General features: G+C 44.7%; 1 protein-coding gene across 2 annotated transcripts in view; it reads left to right on the top strand.

Annotated features, from left to right (window-relative positions):
- zc3h3 (zinc finger CCCH-type containing 3) overlaps positions 1-24,263 on the top strand; it is a 49,542-nt gene that overhangs the window by 6,355 nt on the left and 18,924 nt on the right. For both annotated transcript variants that reach the window (XM_071918427.2, XM_071918426.2), the window contains exon 4: positions 21,624-21,774. In XM_071918427.2, the coding sequence (XP_071774528.2) occupies positions 21,624-21,774 (151 nt within the window). The remainder of the gene's footprint in view (positions 1-21,623; positions 21,775-24,263) is intronic.

Here is a 24,263-nt window from a genome sequence, read left to right as displayed (position 1 = left end):
AACATTGGTAAAATCAATCAAATGCAGGTAAATTACGTTTGATAATTGAACATGTTTGAAGAATTATTATTTTTTACAAAAAGGTTGGCAGGTCATTCTCTCAGTGACAGCCTCAGATTGGTTCTTAGGATGCTGATCCCTCTTCATTGTCCTGTATGAAGGGAGAGACAAGAAGAGAAATAGGGGATGTGGATATTTCAAGCTTGTTACACAAATAAATAATTGGGCTTGTTAACACATCAACTAATATTTGTTAAAAAATTGTCATCAACTTTAATTAACTGAATTTATTAAGTAATTGGGCTTATTGACACATGAAAACTGTATATTTTTAACTCACCTGTAATGGGAAGAATGTTGCGCTCAGTGGGAGCAGTGATGCTGCGCTTTGGTCTTAAGGATAGCTGGCAAGTCAGGAGTAAGTTTTGTGGTTGAGACGCGAAGGACGTCACGGAGATGGCTGTTGGTCATTCTGGTTCTCAATCTGCTTTTGTTCAGCGTTAACAGAGAGAATGTCTGCTCACAGATGTATGTTGAGCCGAACAGACTCATCATTCGTTTTGCGTGACGTCTCATCAGAGGAAACTTGCCCTTTTCCAAGCTCCGGTAGAAGTCAGGTAGGGAGAGAAGCTGATGTTGATTCTTCAGAGAATCATCACACTGCATTTCGATCAGTTCTAATTGCAGACTCACTTCCACTTCTTCTGCATCCATTGAAAACGGAGCCGCAAACAGTGTGATTTCCTTCTCAATGACAGAAAAATCCTGAAAGCGCTGACTGAATTCTGTAATGAGAGATGTGATCACACACACATATTCTCCCATTTTAGCAGAGAGCTTGGCATTTGAAAATGCGCATTTGATTTCGGTCAGCATGGGGAAGTGCGCTACATTGAAGTTGCGCAGTTGTGACTCGAAGAGACGGAGCTTCGCACGGAATGCTTTCATGTGCGCAAATATTATGTGTGGGCCATAGACCATTATATTTTTAGACTTTGATACGGGCCAATTAAAAATGGATGGCGGGCCGCAGTTGGCCCGCGGGCCGTAGTTTGGACACCCCTGACATAGAGGATGAAGTTGGTTTGTGGTGAAAAAACAGTTGTAGGTTGAAAGTGTGTGTGCATGGTGCAGATGCTTGCTTTGGTGGTGTCCTATTGCTAAAACTGCAGGAGCGGGGTGGGTGGCATATAGAGAGGGTTATATTGTGTCTGTTACCTTGTATTAATGTGTTGCAGTTCTTCCATGTGGTGAATTATTTAGCAGTTTGTGTGACTTGATTTGGTATATTTGTACAGCAACACAGACTCTTGACATAGATAGAGCTACTCCTATTACTCCCTCTTATCACTATGAGTTAGTGGTAAGAGGTGGATGTGTACACGGGCTAGTGTTTTATTGCTGTTTGTCAGTTGGTCCCCAGCCCTGTTTATGTAAATTATCCTGGACCAATCCCTTTTACTGTTGGACTGATATACACACACACACACACACACACACACACACAGGCCACCTCAGGCCACCACGGGTCAGATTGTTGACCTGTTTGTGCGTTGGTGTAGGAGTGGTTCACATAGTAGCCCAGCAGTGGTAGCTCTGCCCTCTTCCCTCTCTGTCAGCATCAGCTTACTACCCCCCCTCCCCAATCCCCCCCCCCCCCCCCCCAACCATGGAGCCCATTACCACCACGAAAGAATCCTTCCCCCTAGCCCCCTCCCTTGGGGATCCCGTTACCGTGCCGACGATGAGCCCATTTATTTCACCCATAAATCATTGCTATGCTGTCCATCAAGGCCCTGCACTCACTGACATTTTCCACTTTCTCCAGTGGTGTTATGCCACATACATACACACAAACAAATACACACACACACACATGCACTGCCCAAACAAATAGCCTTCCAATCTTGTGTAGTAATAATGTGATACTTTATTGATCCCATAGGAAAATTCTCTTTTCACTTCCCTCCTTCCACAGGGCGGTCAAACCCCTCGAAATGGCAGCAATTCAGTATCTTGCTCAAGGACACTTGGGCAGGGCAAATGCACCCTTTTTTGACTAATCTGTGACTAGATTCTTAGATTATTATCACTAATAGTGAATTGTTAAGGTATAGTACTAGTCCCCCATATGTTGTGTGGGCCCATATGCATTTAGATGAACTGACAGTAAGAGCTCTTACCCGTGTTCCAGGTGTGTTCTAGCTAATCAAATCACATCCCACCCTACACCAGCAAAGAAATACTTTAAACTCAAATGTTATCAGTGACATGTTACAAATCCTACACACCCATACATTGTTGCTGTCGGATGAAAACCTCATATCTCCAAACTGTCAGTTTTTCAAGAAATGAAGGAAAGCTTCAGGAAAGCTTTTTGATGTTATCCAGTGGGCTTTGAAAAGGGTTTCATAAGCCCAAGAGGTCAGATAATTTTCTCAACCCATAGAACAGTATTCCTAATTGAAGTGAAAACATGAAAATGACAAAAAATGGACTTGGGAGATTTCCATACAACAACAGCGATGTGCAACTGCACCCTGAAGCACACTATGGCCTTTTTTGGCTGTGGCTTGGCTGAAAGCGTGTTTGTTTATTTTTGTTTGTTTATTTGCATCACTCACTGATTCACACTTGCTCCAGTTTCTCCCACTTTTCCTTTACACCACGGCCACTTGTCCTCCTCTGCCTTGTTCCTCTCCCCCTCTCTCTCCCACATTCTGTCACTTGCACAGCACAGACATACACATCCAGCTTATAGGGGGAATGAACATTAAATCACTGTTTGTTTGGACGTCAGAGTACACAGTTGGTGTTGCTATGTGCAAACTGTATGCGTCACATAATATCCCATGTGTGTATGCTGATCTTTCTTCATACCTTTTATTGGTCACAAATGATTTTAATAGTTTTATGTGTGTGTGTGTGGTGGGGGTGTGTGTGTGTGTTTCTCCCATCAGCTGTTATTCTAAATACCGTTCTCTAAATGCCATTCCCCAGTGCTTCCATAGTATTATCAATTGGACGCCACACAGACACTCACACACGTACACATTCACTCAGACTGTGTGGACCCAAACCCAGTACACACACACACACACACACACACACACACACACACACACACACACTGGCATTCTGCTCATTCCTTTGCACTTTCTCAGGCTCTCTGTGTCAAACAGGTGGACCACTGTCTTCCCTATCTCTTCCTCTCTCTCTCTCTGTCTGTGCCTTTCTATCTCTTCCTCTCTCTTTGTATCTGTTTCCATCTGTCTCATACGCACATGCTCTGTAAGACAATTTATGCATGTGCGTCTGTACATATACACACAAACAAACAAACAAATTGCACACATCCAGATTGATTAATAATTATAATAAACATTTATGAAATGATTACTGACTATGCTTCACAGTCATGGCAGGCAGAGAAAGAGAGGAAGAAAGAAAGGGTGTGTTTATGTCTATATGCGTTTTTGTATCTTCTCTGTATATGTCTATGCGTCTGTATATATGCGTTTGGGAGGAAAAGGTAGCAAGAACCCCTGCATGCAGTTTCCTCTGTATATATGTATATAAACAGTATGGCTATGAGGTTGCGTGAATGATTCAGTTTCTCCAGTAAGTGGTGTTCTGTATAGCTCTCTGCCTCAGGTCACGGTAACATTGAGCATTTTAATAACCTCATTTTATTAACCTCTCAGGACCCAGAGAACATGCACGCTAGTGTTAAAAACCCCTTTACCTATCTCCATATCAGTAACTCCACCCCATATGCGTTCTAAGACCCCTCCTCTTCCCCTGGACACTCATCAAACTGTCAACTGGCCATAATTGAAGTGCTGATCGACAAGACTCGGGTGAGATCAACATGCAGATAAACCTCCCAGGCCTTGATGCAGACAAAACACTTTTAACGCTGAACTTAGCTAAACCTGACTTTTGTTGAGAAAGTTTCAAAGAGCTCTACTGAGTGTTTCACTACTGCTGAAAAATAGTATTTTATTCTTGGTCCTATGGATTGGTCTAGATGTCCCTAATGTCTTATTGTCAAATCAGTGGATCAGTGTTCTGTTGAGTAACCTTTTAGGATGAGATCAGAGTGTGCTGTATGCTGTCATCGGAGGGTGTTTTTATCCCGTGTATCCACGAGGGGGTTGAGGGGCATGTGTTGAAATGTGTAATCAATACTATTGGGTTCAGAAACTTTAGCCTGAAATTACTGTGACTCCTTCCCAGTTAAGGGGGTAAATGTTTTCTTGGTATCCAGAGGAGTGGCCCATGTGCCAGGCTGTCTGAATAAATCAGAAACCTAACAGGACGCAGGCAGAGCCCTACTAATTATTTGAGAACACATGGCAGGCAAGGCGGGTGTCATTTAGTGGTAACTGGCTTGGCTGGGGGAAGGGGTGTTGCCATCTTTAGCTATAGGTTATGGCCACTGAATCTAAACCATAATCTAATTTACCAATATTTAAACAAGCAAATGCCTAATTCTTCATGATGTTGTCTTGTGCCATGGTAGTGTGTAATTTATTTGGAGAAGGTAATGTAGGTAATTTGCTGGTCCACTTTCTTTTGATTTGACAGTGTTTTCAGCACTTAGCCTACACTAGGGATGCCCCGATAACGTTTTTTGCCGCCGATCGTCTATGAGCCATATCTGCCGATACCGATCGGCCATACCGATAGTTTTTTTGTTTTGTTATAGCAGCTGGTATAGCAGTATTATAGGTCTAACAGTTTCCATTTTACATACATTTCATCCATCAAATTGAGTCCTGGTTAAAAAGTATCCACATTTTCTTTTTTTCTACCTCAATATTTACTTGATCATTATGTAAACAAAACCATGTGCGTTCTAGGTAGCGCAACATGATTTAGTGAGATAACCGAAGCACAAGACTCAGACTGTTGCCACTTGCCTGTGTTGTTCAGTCGAGTTAAATAAATGGAGACACCCTCCGAAGATATATATCCGTTTCAGTCTTTGTTTTTGTATAAGTGAATGTTCTTAAGAGAGAGAGAAATGAGACTTTTCAGTTGCCTCTCCGCTGTTAGGGTCTCGACCATCGTCCAGTTCAGCACCGCGGACAGCGTGCAGAGTGCAGACCATTATGTAAACAAACGCACATGGCATGCGATGAATTGATGCATTAAATAAGCAGAGAATTAAATGAGGGGAAGTAGCGGGCGTGACGGACTGTGACGTTACTGGTTGTCCATGTTTTTTTTTATTCACTCTCCGCTGTCAGCTTAAGGAACTCGCCATGCTCCGCTGGGTGATGCGACTTAAAGTGCCGTATTAAATTTGTTGTGTTGAAATTTTTCACCTTGCTTCCCCCATGAGGTATTTTGTTCTGGCATACATTACAGATGGCCTGTGTTGCATCTGTCTCACACACTTTGTAAAAGTTCCACACCGCCGACGTGTTTTGAGGTGAGTTAGCATGTGACAATGACACCAACTCCGCTGAGAAATGGCTCACGTGTTTTGCGTCATCGATCAGTTTTTGCAGTCGGCGACTATAAAGCATTATCGGAATTCTCCAGTTTCATATTTATACTGAATATCGGCCGATTCCGATTGCTGGCCGATCGATCGCGGCATCCCTAGCCTACACTGATAAATTGCGGTTCAAATATTGAACATATTTTAAGCTCTACTCACTTGCACCCCTTTTGACCGCTGATCATTCTTGAACTGTTTTTCCACTTTTGCTCATCAGTGTAAGCCAATCCAGTGTTTTTGGGTCTTGTTGCATTATGTAAAGCTATGTCTGTTATGGTAAAGGAGAGGGGACAGTCAGGGGTCATTAGGAGCTACTCCATAAATCTCCACCTTTTGTCAGTTAGAGAGCATGCTGGCACCGCCACCCACCCCCACACCCTGCTGTACCCCCTGGCCTATGACAGTAACTCTATCCCGCCCTGCTCCCTTCCATATGTCTGCACACACTGATGTGTTACCATAATAATCACGGGGGTTTGCCGTTTACGTGGGAAGAGGAGCAAAGAGTCTGAGGAGCGCCTGGTATGTTAATTATGGGGCCTCCCTCCCCACATGCAGGGACACATGGTCCAGCGGGGATTGGATAACTGACTGGGGGGGTGGTCATCATGGCTGGGGCTGGGTTAGCTGGGCACTGGGCATGGTGTTGAGGACTGGTGACATGGGGGTGGTTTAATAGAGCTTCAGGGTCTTTTTGGGGTCTTTAGGAGGTTGAAGAATTGCCCTGCACAATCTCATCACATCAAACAATCTTCCTCTTAAGGGATTGAGACGGAGACCTCTTTACTATCTTCACAGAGGCGAATTTGAACTGTAGATTAATCTAAAGCAGCAATCCTCAAATCTGGTCCTCAGGGTCCAGAGAACAGAAAAACGGCAGTATTCTGGACCACTGATCTAAAGGGTTCAGGGTTCATCTACAGAGATGTGAGACAGGGTCTGTTATGCCATCTGTGGGATCGACAGGGACTTGTGTTGTTGTGTTAAATCTATAGAGGTCAGGGCCATCCACTCTGACCACACACACACACACACACACACACACACACACACACACACATCAGGGCACGGGCTATTTTCAACACCTTCCCTCCTCTCTCTTTACTATCCCTCTTTCTGGCCTTACATCTGCATAATCACATTCTGCAATCCCTCACCCACCCCCTCACTCTGTTTCCCTATTTCTTCCCTGGCCAGAGGGAGTGAACGTATTCTCCTAATTGATGGGTTGGCTGCAAGTCCTGTTCGGCTGGCGGAGCCATGCCGGGGCCAAGGCCCATATTCATATAATGTTAGTGAATTTTGTATGGTCATGTGACCTGACCAGCCTTTCTAGCTCAGTACTCAGGTTTTATGAGTATGAGCCCAGATCTCTCTCACACTCTCTCAGTTTTCTCAGTCCTCTGCCCTCCCCATCCTGTCTGCTCCACCTGGCCCTCTGTCCAAACCGTAGAGCCAGGCTCCAGGTCTAGGCACCAGGCTGAGGGGAAACCTGACCCCTAATCTCCTTGACATTTTTTCAGCCTTTCCAACTTTCCATTTCAGTCATACCGGCCTGGACACCCGAACCCCAAGTCTATTCTGGTCTTGTGGAGTTATTCAGTGACCCCCGATCCCCCCACCATTCCCTATCCTACTACTCCCCACCCACCTAAGTGCCTCCTTGGCTCTCCTCATCGCCGCCCCCCCCCCCTCCCTCCCCATGCTCTTCTGTACCTCCCATAGGGGCAGTTAAGTTTTGTCCAGTCTCTTGGGCCCCCCAGCTATTTGACCGTGTGCTTCCAGCCATGATTGGCATGCAAACCCTCCAGCTGAACACCGGACTTTCCCTTGAGCCCCTGACCTCCCTGCTCGCGCTCCAAACTCCTATTGGTCTTCCATGCCAAGGGTGGGCTCCCTAAATCCACCAGAACCTCCCCGTTGCCATCCCTCCCTACAGGTGTCCCCTGCATTTAACCATCAGGAATAATGTTGTCAATGGTGGGAACCAGTATGGGACAGATTCTTCGGCAGAGACATGATAGACAGGTGTAAACTCAATGATAGATTGGTCCTGTCAACCTCTCTCCATCCCTCTTCCATTTTTTCCCATTCTCCATTTCATTCAACTATGTTACTCCCCTTCCCTCAATCTCACTTAACTCCTCCGTTTATCCTCTAACCCCCCCCCCCCCCTTCCCATGCCCACCCCCCATCACCACACACAAACATACAACTGCAACATTTTCCTCCGTCCCTCCCACCCTCCCTCCTGTCCTAGGGCCTTGGTTGTGTGTGGTATTTAATAATGGATGATTGTTTGTGTTTGTCAGTCAGCGTGCTCTTGTTAAAGGGCTTTAAGATAACTGCTAATTCCAGCAGGGCTGTATTGATTAGCCGTGCTGGGTGGGGATTGTTATATGGCCCAGGCAGAATCCCCCCCTCCACCCTCCATTTTCCTTCAGTACCCTCCTCTTCTCCTCTCCCCTTGTGGAGGGTCTCTCTCTGGCTGAATAATTAATGCTTAACCTATTTAATTAGTGAGATTTGCTCTGAACAGAAGCAGAGTAATTGAGTCCTCAACTCTGTGTGTGTATGGGATGGGGATGGGCGGGGGTGTCTGTGCAGAAGTGTGTTTGTGCTTATCTGTGTGGCTGCGCTGTATGCACGTGTGTGTCATGCTGTTGGTGTAAGCACATTACGCACAGTGATTGCAGCATCGAGTGGCTCACTTTCTCTTGCACGCCTGATTGTAATGGCACGTGTGATTTACAGTACAGTGGCTGGGGCTTTGATGCGACTGGCAGTGTGTTGGTATTAGTAGTGTTGGCATTTGTGGTAGTGGTGGTGTTACCATTTTGGTATGGCAACATTGGCACTGGAAGCTGGGGTCTTTGCCAGCAGCGGTCAAGCCAGCAGGGTTGGCATGGATGGCAGAGGGGAGTTAGCAGTAATAGGTGTCCTACTTGGGCTGTAAGCATTAGTTATGATATAAATAACTGGTACTACACGTCAAAACAATGATGATGGATTTGTTTGTAGTCTTAGGTGTAGTAATGGAGGTTAAATACTGTGACCCTACATTCTAACAGAATAAATTGATACACAATGTTACAGGAGTCGCAATACTTTTTTTGAACATTACACTGTCGGATAATAAGGCAACTCTCATTGTTTTGCAATACACTAACAATTGCAATTCAGCGCTATAATGTATTGTAATTCATTATTCTACTCTCCTTATTATCCTTTTTGTTATCCATTTAACTGCAGTAGATATCACTATGGGCAGAAAAATGCCAGTCAATAATACTTCATTCATTTTCCAAGACGTGATTTGATAGAACATCTATCACATGGAGTTTCATTCATTAACTTTGAAATGTCAAGTCAACAAAACAACAAATCACAAAAAAAATCACAATTTATTGCTGCATCATTTTGCCCCGTAGCCTGGCTGGTGGTTGTTAGTGTCTGCTGTCACTAATAATGGTTCAACTGTGGTCCCACAATCACTGACAGTAAACTACAGCATGTCGGCACTGAGTGGTCAGAGGAGGCCACTGGTCTCTATTCCATCAGGTCTTGAGGGGGAGTATGATTGGGTTGGCAGGGACCTGGCCAGAGAACTCAAATCAGGGTTCATTACTATTTATACACACCTGTGACTGGGTCAGGATGTACAGCCAGATTCAGAAATCATATATGCGCACACTCAAAGGCACAGACACACACACAGACATGTCACAGACAGATCATACTGCTTGCATTCCTGCCAGTGAGCTGCAGAGGGGGCTCTGCACATGTGTACTGCTGGCTCAGCAACCTGAGCAATTGGTGAACCTCTACCCTTCATCAGAACAGAGCTGAGATAGCCCCTCACTTTTCCCAAAATTGAGAGAAAGGTTCATGTGACACACCCATACAAATGAGGTGTGCTTTTGTGTAGGCCTCTTAAACAACTTGCAGCCTTGTGTGTTTTTAAGAGTTCAGTGTTTTTCTAGTTGTGCGAAACCTTTATTTCTTTTTCTCCTCTCCTACAAGAGAACTTTGGACCACAGGTGATGACACGGGCAACATTTTAAGGCACTGCAGATGGGAATTTTGCCAACAGTATTTTGTCTCATTTGTCAGTTCCCCACTGAAGGCCACATTGCCTATTTTCACCTCAAAAAGTTCCCCATGTGTCATCACCTTTTAAAGACTGTGCAAGTCCAACCCTAACCTAACCCAAAGATCAAAAAAGGAGATTAATTAAAACCTCTCTTTAACACTTACACAGCTTTTGTGTGTAAGGAAGTGTGTCAACATCTCTCTCAGTGGTTATTAGTGATTTAAAGATACATTCAGCTTACGGTTTGGTTTGATACACAATACTGGGTTCACAGTTCAATATTGGCATGATGTTTTGAGCAAAATCTGAATGACGACAATTATGATTGAAAAAAAATCCCTTTTTATATCTGAGGGAAAACAAAAGTGCAAACCATAAAAATAGCATGACTGCATGTTTCTGTAAGTTAAACGTAAAAACTTTTTAACACCAATAATTCCAGTTCAAATAAAGTTTAAGACCAATTTCATCCTCAAATAAGCCAGAAGAGTCAAACCAAAATGAAAAAGCAGTAAAATATGAGCACAACCAGGGAAATTTCTCACTAGAAGAGGCATGCAAAGAGAAACAGACATATTTTTACGACCTTTGAAACCATATTTTAGACTTAAACGCAACATTTAACCATATACTGGTGACTGGAGTTTTTCTTTGTGATGTTCCATTCTTAACCCGGTTACTCAAATAACCTTGTTTTGGGTCATATGTCAGACCTTGGTTAGAATAACCTGGGTAAGTTCATACTCTTGATTATGAGAAACCTGGTAAAGATGCCTGGCTTACTTCAATATTATATCGGCTACTGTCGCTTGTAAACATCTTACTCATTTCACTTGCACAAACTCAGACTCACAGAACATTATGCCTACGTTCTGGTGTCAACAAAATGGTACAACAAAAACAGTACTTAATATCACTATTGGATCTTAATTGCTCCTATTTTAAAGTAACCCACTATCGCTCAGTTAAAGAGGGAGGGAGTAGCTGGCGGCTGCACCTTTTCATACTTTTCTGTGGGTGGACCGTTTCATCTCTGGGCAGGACACTATAAGTTAAGTGGTTTATTCATAGCAACAGGGATGTTCAGGGATACTCAGTTGCAGGGTATCACAGCTTAGCCCAGATATGACCTTAGGGTACTCCTTGCATGTAAAAGTAGCTAGTGACCGTTCTGGATGGGATACCTGTGTTTTCACCAATCTCCACAATTCTCACTTGTGGTTGGACATCTGAGTATTTGTTAAATACATTAACACACTCACACACTCCCGTCTTTCTGACATAACGCACATGCAAGCATATACACACAAACCCACTGTTGTTCCTCCTGTTTCACTAACTGAAATGATGACTCCTAAAATAACTGTCTTTCTCCTGGTGGCCCACACATTGCTGTGTGCCCCTGTGTGTGTGTGTGTGTGTGGAGGGGAGGGGAGGGGAGGGGAGGGGAGGAGAGAGTGACTGTGAGAGAGAGTACAGTATTGATCTGGGGCAGTTCATTTTCTGCTGTCCCCGGTGAGTTGCTCTGGGGGAAATAGCTAGTTTGTCTCCTGTCATTGTAGCTTCAGAGTTAAAGAGGAGAAAAAAGAGGAGGGGGAAGAAAGCCACTTGTCTCATCTAGACAAGAGCATCGCAACCACAAGGACTTCCACAATCACAGGGGAGCGCCGAAATCAAGGAGAATTCTACACCCATTTGGTCTTAAAATATGACATTTATGCTAGGGATTGATATACTGCCCCCTAGACACTTTTGCGGTGTATGTGCCTATGTGTGGAGCTAATATTGTGTGGGCTTGCCTGAAGAAGGCAATATTGATCATTTGCCGTTTACTGTCCCCAGCTCCCTTGTGAATTGCTCTGTGGGAAGTGGTTAATTTGTCTCCTGTCTAGGGGGCTTCTTTGTGTGTGTATCTGTATGTGTGTGTGTGTGCCATGCGTGTGTACATGCCTACAATGTGTGCGGTCAATTTGTCTCCTGTCTTGGGGGGGTTTAGCTGTTAAATACCTCACTCTGTCTCTGTGGAGACACACACTGATATCATTGATCCTCTTGTTCAATGACAGTAATGCTAGACTGATTGCCAAATAGCCATCATTAACAATATGAACTCTGTTGTAGATCAAAATCTAAGAAGACCAAAATAATTTTTTGTGAACTAACCTGATTTTATGGACAGATAATTCACTTAAGCATGTCTAAAATGATAGGCTTTGGATTTGAATTTACCAGGCCTGCGAATGAAACCTACTAGTGACACTGATTTGTTTTTTTATTTTTAAATTTTTCTCACGGTCAGGGAATCTCATTGGCTCTTTACTTGTCAGGCATCGCACCAGCTTTTCACATAGCTTTCCATTTTAGCCTCGTGGCTAATTGAACCTACTGTGGTTACATTTAAATAAATTATAGTAAAATAAAACTACTATAGTTAGATAGCGCCAGGTCAACATTATGCAAGGCAGGAATGGGATTGCTTTACCTAATGAGGAATGGCAAAGGTTAGGATTAGATTTAGGAAATGGGTAGAAAATTCTAGGTCAAGAAATTGGTTGAAGTTAGTCTGGCACAATTTTTGGCCAAAGTTGCGTCTGGGGTCTTTTGGCCCGAAGACAGAAATGTATCCTCTTCACCAGCTTGACCAGCGACTCCTGTTGGCACTTCATGTGTTGTAGGCTTGTAGCTACAGCAACAGTTACAAAAATGCTTATAGCGTTTCTGGCCAAGGTTAAGCTCTTGCATGTCATCTATATTTGCCAGGCTATTAATTATAATAGACACCTACTTGTGCCACAGCCACATTTTCACTGAGTTTGACTATTGCAGTGGTAGTAAAGTAATATCTTTATATAGCCTAGACTTTTTGAGTTTATATAGTGAAATAATAGAAGAGTAACCTAGTTTCGTCCTGTTTCTGTCTCTGTTCCTGTGTCTCTCTTTCTGTGACATGAAACACAAAAGTTTGACTGTAAGGCTACGCTGGTTTATATAGGGTGCTCTCTGAGGCGTATTGCATTGCCACTGGACACACTACCTGTTTACAAGAGCCCCGCCTCCCACTGAGAAACTCCTGTTTACGACAACTCATTCGAAGCCTGAATATGTGTTTGTGTGCGTGTGTGTGTGCGCGCGTGTGTGCGTGTGTGTGTGTGGCTCTACGCCATGGCATCTCTCTGTGCTCTCTTATAGTGTAGGCTGTGTGTAGAGTTCATGCCCCCTGGTCTATTTTGGACAAGATTACCATGCTACCCTTTCCTCACTTAGCCTCCCTCCTCTCTCTGTCACCGCGGCTAGTCTTTCAGGGCATTCTTGGCTTAACAAGTTTATACATATAAATTACCAGCTTGATGTAACGTGTGTTGAATTACCATGGTGATGGGGATTGTTTCACTAATGCACAGTGACCAGCTTTGAGAAAAAATCAATGGAAAAACACACCCAAAACCAGAAGCCACATGATATTGTTTGGACAGCTCAGTCTACAAAATTATAACCTGTAGGGGTGATGCTATCCACAAACTCACAGTATTCACCTTCATTTTGGGTCATAGTTTGGTGTGTCTTCCATACAGCAGCAAAATAAATGTGAATAAATACATGAACGAATGAACGAATGAATGAACAAATCCAGTGTTAACCCTAAATGTGCATTTTTGTGTGGTAAAGCAAAGGAAAAAAAAACATGGATATAACAAACTTGAAAATTTGGGGGACTGATAGCAAGGATTTAATGCAGAAATCCATAGCCAACTCATCCATTTCTTTCTCTCATCATGAAACTCTCTAATATATTGACACTGCACTTAATATTAAAGTGCTTATTTATTTACAGCTATTCTGAGTTTTCTGGAGATTGAGGTGGCATTCACCAACTTGGCAAATAAGGCTAATACCACTGCTAGTTAGCTTACTTACTAGAATCAATAACTTTGAAAGTTTTGTTTTACGCATTTGTGTCTGAGTACACATTGTTTCAGTCATGTACAACTTATTTTGTCAGTTAATTATTCCCATAGTTTTTTTTTAAGTATATATTGTCCCACTTCTAGTAATCTGTGATATCATCAAGAGACAAAGCGTAAGACAAGCGTAACTCACATAATACAGGAATTGTATCGTAGCTGTGACTCAATGGAGTGAATGACTGTAGGCTGTGAATGACTGTAGGCTGGTCTTAATGTGATTGAATTGAGGCTTTTAGCTGTCATCCTACGGTCTTGCTGTGACTTTGAAAGACCTTTATTAGTACATATGCCTCTGTGTATGTGTCTGTGCGTGGGCTATGCCAGCGGTTCAGCAGCGGTGTCCGCTCCAAGCAGATGCCCGCTCTTCCTGTTTGTGATCAGCACTTTAGCAGGCTGCTGCCAGCGCTCCCTGGCCCAAAGGGACCAATTAGAGCCTGGCAGCTGCACCCAGACTGCCACCATGGAATGAGGGGGCTGTGTGTGGGTGAGGATGGAACATAAGAGAAGGGCAGATAGGCCTAAGGATACATGTGGACATGGCGAGTTATTAGAGCAAGGGACACTGAAGAAAGGATGGAGGGACCCCGATGAGTGCAGAAAGTGACCCATTACTCGAGAGCAGCGGGTGAAGGAGGGAAAGGTGGAAGTGAGATTGCGGGGAGGAGTGTTTATTTGGAGGCTCGCTTCTTCAGAGCACCTGCTCGTCTTCAAAAGGCTCAGAAAAGAGAGAGCGGCAGCCCCCTTGGCCCTCTGCCCCCACCAAATTAGCGCCCGAGCCGACAAGAGGCTTGACTGTCCCTCATCACGCCGTCCCCCTTTCTCCCTCCTGATCCTTAGACCCTGAACCCTCACCTTTCACCCCAGTAAATGTAGTGCCACGTCAAGAGCTGGGCCCCCCCCCCTGTTACCGAGCTGACCATGGCTGTGGGCCAGAGTGAACGGTCAGACAGCAGTTCATTAGTCCAGCAGGCCCTCTGCATTACATTGAGACTCAAAGGTCAAATATCACAGTCAATGCCAAGGGTCACCTGTAAACCTATACTGTACCTCGGACACACAAGCCTGTACAGTAACATAAGGAGGCTACTTTCTTGTCCTTATTCTCTCTTATACTGTACTTATACACTATTCTTGGGTAGAAGGCTGTCATCCCGTTAACCTATAAGAAAGTGTATGAAGGGTGGAAATAACAAGAAAAAAATAATGATAAATATAGGGGTGATGAAAGTATGAAGAAATTGAAAAACAGCATGATATATTTTCAAGTGGCTTGATAAATGCCAGGACTATTTGATGAAAAAAAAACAGAAACAATGCTTATCATTCATCACCAGCAACTTGCAATTTATGTATTTATGCAAAACATGTACATGCAGCAAACTGTCAATCAATAGCCCTGCCCACTAAGCACATCTAACCTAGCATCTTCCTCCCTGTTCCTCCTTTGCAAAATGAACACAAAGCTCACCATGTTTTACAAAAAAACAAAAATCATGTCTTCTCCACTACAAACAATTATGGAGAATACATGAGAAAGGAAAATGATGTTGAAGGCCCAGTACTGTAACAGCCAAGTGGGGAACTGCTGCCCATGTTGTTGTTCCCCGACCTTGAAGGAGTGCAGCTGTATCTGGGCTTAATCTTTATCCCCTGAAAGGTGTGCCCCGCTTAAAGTTGCGAGTGTAAAGAAGGCCTAAGTACACCTTATGAACGGCCTCATCCTCCTGCCGGCGTCGTTCTCTTTTTGACACCCCATCCTCCTCTCCTCAGCCCCTTGCTCTGCCCCCCCTTCTCTCTTAACACTCTGACACATTCATGATGCTTGTGTGTCTCCCGACGGGGTTGTAAGTCACCTCCGTGTCTCTCACTCAGCGGCTGAAACGGAGAAGTTCAGGGCTAGTGTCCGACCGGCTGGCTGGGCTCAATCACTCACTTGCCCAAAAGAATCACCAGCATGATGGATGTGTACCAGGCCTGGCATCTGCAACCAGAACCTAACTCTTGGTTTAAATCTGCACCCCCGAGCCACCCCCTGGCCCTTGTGTGCGTGTGTGTGTGTGGCGATTGACATGCCACGGGATCTCGCATGTGTCTCTAACCCGTCACTCAGTATGACGAAATAAACACTCTACCGAACATAGGTTGACACTTGTACACCTGCTCTATTTTTCCCCTCTTTCTTTTCTATTGCTCGCTCACTTAGTGACACACACTCACGCACAGTCCCCTTTTTGCTGTCCCCTGGGACTGCTTAGTTGGTTGGGGGTCTTGACATGTATCAGTTGGGGCAGGGGTTCACATCCCATGTGGAATCTTCTGTTGCCCTTTAGGGATCCACTCACTTAACCTTCAAGTGCCCCACTCACACTTGGAAAAGGTTTTATGACACATGCTCCCCTCCACCCTTTCACTCTCTCTCAGCAGCACACACACACATGCGCTGTCTCTCTTTTTCTTGCTCACAGACACACACACAAAAGTACACAAATAATGACCGATCCTTAAGTGGACAAAGCCCCAGGCTCTTCCTCTTGATGCAGCTAATGGGATCTGCTGATCGACAGCCATAGTCATCCCTTTGACCAGAGGCAACCCTGTGTGTGACATGCACGGCGTGAGACGCATATGAACCTGAAGGAGTCCCAATCATCGCTAGAGATTTTGTCAGGGTCAGGGTCAAGGTTTAGGTCACAGGAAATGTGTTTTTTCATCATGTCTTATTCACGTTTTTGATGTTCTTTATGGCTACAGGGGCCCATGGCTACTCTGAAAAGCACATGCACGACTATTATCATTCAATTATTCATCGAGGATGTTGTCAAGTCGCCTTGAATAAACATTAGGAAAGAGCAGAACATACTAAGCCATGCATTGTGCCCTTACGGCATGGAGATTTTCAGTTCTTTCTGCAGATTAAGATTGTATCGAAAATAAAGACCCTTAATGTAATGACAGAGGCTTCATGCTGATGCAGGTATGCTAATTTCAGATGAAATGGTGATGGAAATAGGCTGATATGATCACTGTTAAAGCACGGATTGGTCTGGCCCCAAGCTATATTGGAGACCTTTTTACCCCCCTATAAGCCAGTGTGCAGTTCCGGTCTCCTCTGACCTTAAGTCTATGCTGAAGTCTTTTGCCATAATGTAACCTAGGCTTTGGAACACCCGCCTGAGAAGCTTAGGCTAGGCAAATCAGTATATAAGCAGTATATATATATTTTTAACTCACTTCTTAAAACTTATTTTTATAGACTCATAGACTTATCCTATTATTTCCTATGGCTATATTGTTTTATTGTTTTCCCCCTGCATTCTTATCTTTCTGTCTTGTGTTGTCTTGTTGTTTTTACTTGTTTGAATTATTTTATTATTTTATGTGTATAATGTTTGCTTTTATATGTTGTAGCTCTTTGTGAATTTTTTTTTTTTTTTTTGATTATCATCATCGTCATCATCGTAGTCATCACCATAAACACTATATAGTACCATGTTGCGCAACCTACCAGGAAAGCATGCATTTGTGTTTGTTTATGTGCTCATTGGCGTGTGTGTGTGTGTGTGAGGCTGAGTGGAAGAATCCCCCCCTCCTCTGGTCAGCATGAGGGCCCTGGGTCAGTTGGTATATGTTACAGCTGATGGCTCCACTGCGATGATGGACGAGGCCAGTAGCCAGTAGCTTAACCCCCCTCTCCCTGCCGTCACCACCAACACCCACCCCACCTCACCTCCCTCCCAAAACATACCCTTCCCTGAACATGCCTCTCTCCAGTGACATCACCACCGGATAGGCCCACAGTGTCAGTATAGAGGCCCACCCCACCATCAGCCTGTCAGTTTGTGTCAACCCACCTCTTGAACCACACGCACTAAAGGACCCCCAGAGTATTCCCCTCTTAAAAGACTGTAGCAGGTTTATCATGTACGAACGCTTTCTTAAATATACTAATGTTTCTTGTCCTGCACCTAACTTGCAGCCAGGTGTTCAGTTCTGTACTGCGTCTCAATCAAACGGAGAGCCATGGACTAATGTTAAGCTGTCCATCATCATACCCAGTCCCCAATTCTCTGAAGGTGGTGCTGTTTTTAGTCCTTAGGAATGTATCAAGGTCACAAGAATATGTGTGTGCCTACACACACACACACACACACACACACACACACACACACTCATGCATGAATCTCTATGTCCACACTGATAAACAGCACCCAAGGACATACAAGTTGAGAATACAAAACATGGATGCATGGTACTTATTATGGAGACTTTACATAGTATAGATACACCAGTTGCACATACGTATATCAAGCAAATACATTTTTTTCATGTCACACACACACACACACACACACACACACACACACACACACACACACACGCACACACACACAGTCTGGACCCTAACAGCAGGTCAGGGACCACGAATGGCTCCACGTCCTGCAGCCATGTACCCAAAGAGCCTGTCTATCATCTTGGAAAAAAAGAGCTGCATTATGAGACTTCAGGGATGGAGATGGGTTTAGCAGTGAGGAGCGGTATGGAGGCATGTGAAGACTTTGTGATCTAGAGGCCATGACACTCTCCTTCCTCCTCTTACTTTTTCTAAAACACGGCACACTTTAAACTCCCTCACATGCAGCGTCTCTTGTGATGCACACATTTTAGGCATACCCCAAGCAGGCAAGCATTCATACGACACCACCATCCGAACATATGACTGCACATACCTGGTCTGCCACGCACAAGGCTAAACACACATGTGCATGCACATGGCAGTATGCCCCGATGAGTTATAGGACCCAATATTTTTAAGACCGGGGAATGCGGCTCTCTTTTGGCAGGGTGGGGCAGCAGACTCTGTCTCCATCTCTGGGTAGTCTGTCAGAAAGTATCACTGGTTGTCAAACACTCACAGATCATATTAGCATAACCGTGTTGGCTTAGAGTGGGTTATTAAATCGTGGTAACTCCCTTGTTAAGTCTGATGTTAGTGTGGCATCGCTGTCTGTATAAGAGCTCTGGAGCAGTGGGAGTCAGAAGATGAGCCCCAGGGGACGGGAACATTGGATGGCAGGGGGAACAGGCGCTGTCAATAATAAGATTTATGATCCATCGAGGCGTCCCAGGGAGGGGGCAGACAGAGACCGCTGCTCACTGGAATTAGCCGTCAGGTACGGAGGGGGGATCGCCGGGGGGATCCCTAAGAGGATGGGAGAAGAGAGGTGCTGTGGAATGGCCTGTCACTAGCCCCAGTCAGAGGGCTGCGGATAGAGAGATAGAGAGAGGGGAGCTACCACAACTCCTCTCCACTCTGCTCAAGTCTAGTCCGTGCTACTTAGACGAGGCTCAGTCATCTTAGGGATGGGACTCTGGTTCAGCTCTCCCAGATCCACTTATATGGCGGTACATCTGCCTCCTGATGTTGATAAAGCAGCCCTTACATGATTAATTTGTCGAGTTTTAGCGGGTTCTTCAGTTGAACTAATAGGAGAGGATCAGTTCTGCTAGTTCTGCACAGACAGGGAGGATAAAAGGGGAAAAAAACTGTTTAAATTTTGTTTTCATGTGGCTATATGACTGGAAGGCAGGCTACTCGCAGAGGGAGTGAGGCACAGTGAGATGGGTGCAGTGTAGAGCTACTAGAGTAGATTATCTGTGGATTCACACAGCATAGAGTCGGCGAGAGATGGATGGACGACGTGTGCGGTGCATGCGTCTGCAAACGGTGTCTTCACAGGCCAAGGCGCCACTTCGCTTGCTCCCCCACATTGCAAGTCAGGCCACTGTCAGAGGTCTATTAAGGGAAGATTGAGACCCCAGGTGTATGTGTGTGAGTAAGTGTGTGTTTTTGTGTTGGTGTGTGTGTTCACACGCTCATTGGTCATGGTCCTGTAGTGGAAGATTGAGACCCCATTGCTCCTAGAGCCACTCAACCAACACAACCTGCAGTGGTTTACAATCAGAGCAACACCGTCCATCCATCCCCTGCTGACACACACACACACACACACACACACACAAACACACACACACATACACATACACATACGGACACATACGGATACACACCAACAGCTCACTATAGATGTCATTAAACAGCAGCTAAGGTGGAACAGCTTTGTGACAGTGTTTGGGACATGGCGGGTGTCGTGATATTTGGAACAAGGGTTTAGAGAGAGATTGAGGTTCAGGTTATGGATGCTAGAGGGGGAGGGGTGTAAGAGGTTGCGGGGTGTGAGCCATGGCAGCGCCTTTGACAAGCCCTATTTGTCATCTGCCAGGACGCCCAAATAGCTCTGACTGCAATACAGATGGCTTGTGGGAGAAAAAGTGACTATAAGCCAGGCAACTAATCCTGTGCAACCCCCCCTTCTCTCTCTCTCTCTCTCTCTCTCTCTCTCTCTCTCCCTCTCTCTCTTTATCTCTCTTTCTTTATCTCTCTTTTTCCCCAGGTCTCTCTTTCATAACCCACCACACACACCATTACACCCATAGAACATCCATACACCTAACAGCGTGTGTGCATCTGCTTGAGTGTACTTGTGCAAGGCAAACGTGTGTGTGTGTGTGTGTGTGTGTGTGTATGTGTGTGTGTGCGTGCGTGCGTGTGTGTGTGTCCTAAGCATGTGGTGTTTAGGCAGGTCCCCAGCTTGCAGTGATTTGTTCATTGGTAAATGTTTGTCTGAGATGAATTCTCCAGCTGATCCAGGACTGCATCCTGGCTGACAAATGAAACGAGTGCCTCAGGGAGGAAGACAAGAGAGGGGGGTGGTGGTGGTGGGGGGGAGGAGTGGAGGGAATGAAGGAAGGAAGGATGGAGAGAGAAGGTGGAATGTGGAGAAGTGGAAATTGAATCATTTTATTGTTTGTCATTGCGGCTCTCGTCATGGTTTGTTACTGGATGCTAATTAAAATGGCAACAATCATGACAATTGGCAATTATAGACTTGTGAAAGAGGTGATACGAAATGAGCTCCTCATTAGGTGTAGAATCTCATTGCTTATCCCTTTCCCACACTTCGTTCCTCTCTCTTTTTTTTCCTTCACTCATTAGGAAGACGGAGTGTTGTCACTGACCACCACACTGAACGATGGTTGGCGTAAGAGGGAAGAGTGCAGGAGATTTATTTATTGTGTGGAGTATGTCTGACTTAAATGAACGCACTGTGCTACTGATTCATGTTGCATTGGTTTCCTCTATTCAGACTATAGCAGTGCTGTGTTTTTAAGATTTCTTTCTGTCATGCATCTTAATTCATGCAAATTTATTCATTTTGTCACAAAGAAAAACAAACAAATCACAATCTTAAATTACGACCAACATTCTAAAGAGCTCTGTATCCATGTCTGTGAAGACTGTATAGGATAGGCTGTCTTAGTAGACAGAATCCATAATAGTTCACAATTGTCCTGCACTATCTACAGTGTGTAGGCCTGCATACAGAAGTTCCTGGCTCATGTAATCTTTGAGCTTGGTAAATTGGTGGTGAACTGGAACTTCCCGATCCACAATGCAAATTCCATCCTTTACCCAAGAAGTGCGCGAGTGCGTCAGCCAAGCCAGGCCATCATAAAGCAACATGATGGATACACACCAAAATAAATAAATAAAAACACTTTGTCCTTTTTTTTTTTTTATCCCCCCCATCCCTACTCTTACGCCTCTTCCCTGATGGATCTGTGAAATGATATAACGAATGAGACTTAAAGAGAGAAAGAGGGAGGGAGGGAGGCCGGGTAGGAGGGATGAAGGCAGGGAGGAAAGAGACAGAGGATATGATTTATTAGGCTCATAAAAATTCTGCCTTTGTTATTCCCTCTCATTTTTATATGTGAAGCTTATTAAAGAGCACACCTGCCAGAGTTCTCTGACAAACTTGTGGGTGTGTGTATGTGTGCGCGTGCGTACGTGTGGATGTGTACAGTACCTATGCATTTGCACATGCACGGACTGGATGTTTAACATGCCTTCTGTGTGAAGTTTTTCAGTGGTCAGATTTTCATATCCTGTGTTGCGGTTTACTGATCTGTCATTCAACCTCGCTGTCCGCAGGTTCCACCTCTCCTTCCCACCGTAGCCCCGCCTCCCAGAGGGTGTTCAGGACGCGCTACAAGATGGTGACCCGCCAGGGTGCCGGCGCCACACACACGCTCCAGTATAGCCCCACCCTCTCCTGGAGAGCCAAGAGGATCCAGTCCGCCAGGTAATACACAGTATCCGCGGCAAAATACATGCATACATGTATTGCGTATCGACACTCTTGTCAAGCTACATATTAACAAAGACGAATACACATACACTCAGGTCCCGGTTTAATGTGTCTCAATGGCTAATATCCCTCAGTACAGAGCATCGCCCTGTCTTTCATGTCACAGCCATGTGTAGCACGATTGGAAGGGTCGGAAATTTATGGTGCTCATTTTTACACAGTAGATAACCCAGAGAATAAAACATTTACACCGGTGTGCTCCCCACATTAATTTACACCAGCGGGAATGGGATCTCGCCTGGGACAGACACAGGGAGAGGGAGGGGTGGGGGGTGGGGGGGTCTTTTTCTTAATGTCATTACAACCCCCATCTCTCCTTTTTTTTTCCTACCTTCATTTATCTAACTTTCACAGTCTCAGTAGTCATCGTTCTATCATTCTCCTCGTTCTCATTTGAGGTATAAATTGTTAGTGAGGCTTGATTTCGCTGTAAATAAGTGTGTGTGAATAAGGGAACGTGGTCTTGGCTATAACCCTACTTGGTTAAGTGAGGGTAAAAAAATATTTAGCTCCAGAGCAGAGAGGGTCTTTTTTGTGTGATATGAGATGGTGGGGGGTGGTGAGGTCATCACTGAGGGTAGAGAGTTAATTAATGTTTACGATGAGGTCATTATTGGGTGACGGACGTTAAGTTAATGTGTTATTCATGGCTTCATCGCCATGAAAAAGACACTTAGTTGATGTTTTATTATGATGATTATTAACCAAGTAGCATTACGATTTTTTTTTTCCCCCAGTGGTTATGTATGTAGCCATTGGTTATGAAAACGCTTAACAGATTGTTGTGATTGGTTTTGAAGATTTGTTAATGTGTAGAGAATTAACAGTATCCTTACCATTGACCGGATTGCACACACACGTGAGACACACACACACAAACAATGAACCCATGGTACCAAACTACACAGGGTTAAGGGTAGCATATGGCTGCATATGCAGGTGTGTTTTGTCTTGGTATTGTTTAATGTCTGGCATCTGCAGTGTCTTTGCAGGTGTTTGGAGCATTGTAAGGCACACTGATTAATTCACACAAACGCACACACACATCCATGCAGACAAAAATAGTTGCAGTTTGACAACGGTTATTGTGGGCCATAGAAGCGACAATTCCTTCATTTTGTGGTGTGTTTAAGTTGTGTTTTGGTTTTTGGTATATATTTGGGCAGCCCTTCATAATTTAATAATTTTTTGTGCATAACTGCATTTGTGAGTCTATATGTGCATTTGTGTGTGTGTGTGTAGGGTTCATTTGTGTAATTCAGATTTGGTGAGACAGAAGGGCCTGGACTGTGACTGGACTCAGCCTCTGGTGACTTATTACTATTCATTTAGCTGCTGCAGTAAATATTGATTCATCAAGGGATTTTCAATTTGAGCCCCGCGACATCTTGTGAAATATCACCAAGTGTGTAGAAGTGAGGGGAGACGGGGAGGGAGGGGGACAGGTTGGGTCCCCCGGGAGAGCGGACACCCCCCGCCCCCCTCCACCCGTCCACCTCCCCACCATCCCATCCTTCACATGCTTATCTATCTGTTTGACTCCAAAAGCCCACCACTTTTATCAGTTTTAACCTATCTATTGTAGCATGAGCTCATATTCTCTCCTGTTAACTGCTGAGTGCGGCTCTTCATCTCTGGCCCATCGGACCCAATGATCCCTGTCCTCATCTGTCCTCATCCCCTATCTCTCTGCCTGCTAATACCTAAACCCCTTGCTACTGATGAACTCCCCCATTTATTTGTCTCTCAGTGCCATGCATCTCAGGACCTTGTGCATCTCAGACCCGGCCTCGCATGATGGGCCAGAGGTTCCCGACTTTTTCTAGCAGGGTTCCCCATATGGAGCTCAGAAAATTCCTGTAACCCCAACAATACAGTGAATGAAAATATTGTATTTACTTTGTTCTGATGTTTTGGCTAGGCTGCCTGTAGGGCAAAACCCATGTTTGTTTGTTTTTCAGGAGGGCAGAAACCAACTTCTGTGGAGTCCAAGAGCTGTTCGAAGCATTTTTTATTTAAGATAAATATGTGCACATTATCAGTCTTTTTGCCTGGTTTGGTGTTATTCCAGGGACCCCATTTTAACATGAAGGGTCACCCATAAGGTCCTGCTCTACCCCTACAGGCCAAGCCACCAGTTTTCAGCTGTTTGCAAAACAGTTGACAGTGTCAAAAAGACATATGCCCTAACAGTTTTTGCCTTTAGATTCACTGCATTCTGTTGTCTGGTCACACATTTTCATCCTTTACTAACCAACCTATCCAGCTAAACTCTTTCACCCTGCTGTTCCCAAAGTTTCCCTGCTCCCGGGCCCAGAGGAAGTGAGGTGATCCGTACCCAGCATGCCACGCGCTTCTCCGGTGTCAGCGGTAATGGGCATCGTGGCTGATTGAGTGCTGTGGGGGAGGAGGGGGAGGAGGGG

Source organism: Centroberyx gerrardi, chromosome 9 (assembly GCF_048128805.1).
Source record: "Centroberyx gerrardi isolate f3 chromosome 9, fCenGer3.hap1.cur.20231027, whole genome shotgun sequence".
Lineage (NCBI taxonomy): Eukaryota > Metazoa > Chordata > Actinopteri > Beryciformes > Berycidae > Centroberyx > Centroberyx gerrardi.
The sequence above is the reverse complement of the archived record's forward strand: the minus strand, read 5'-3'. Positions and strand labels throughout refer to the sequence as shown.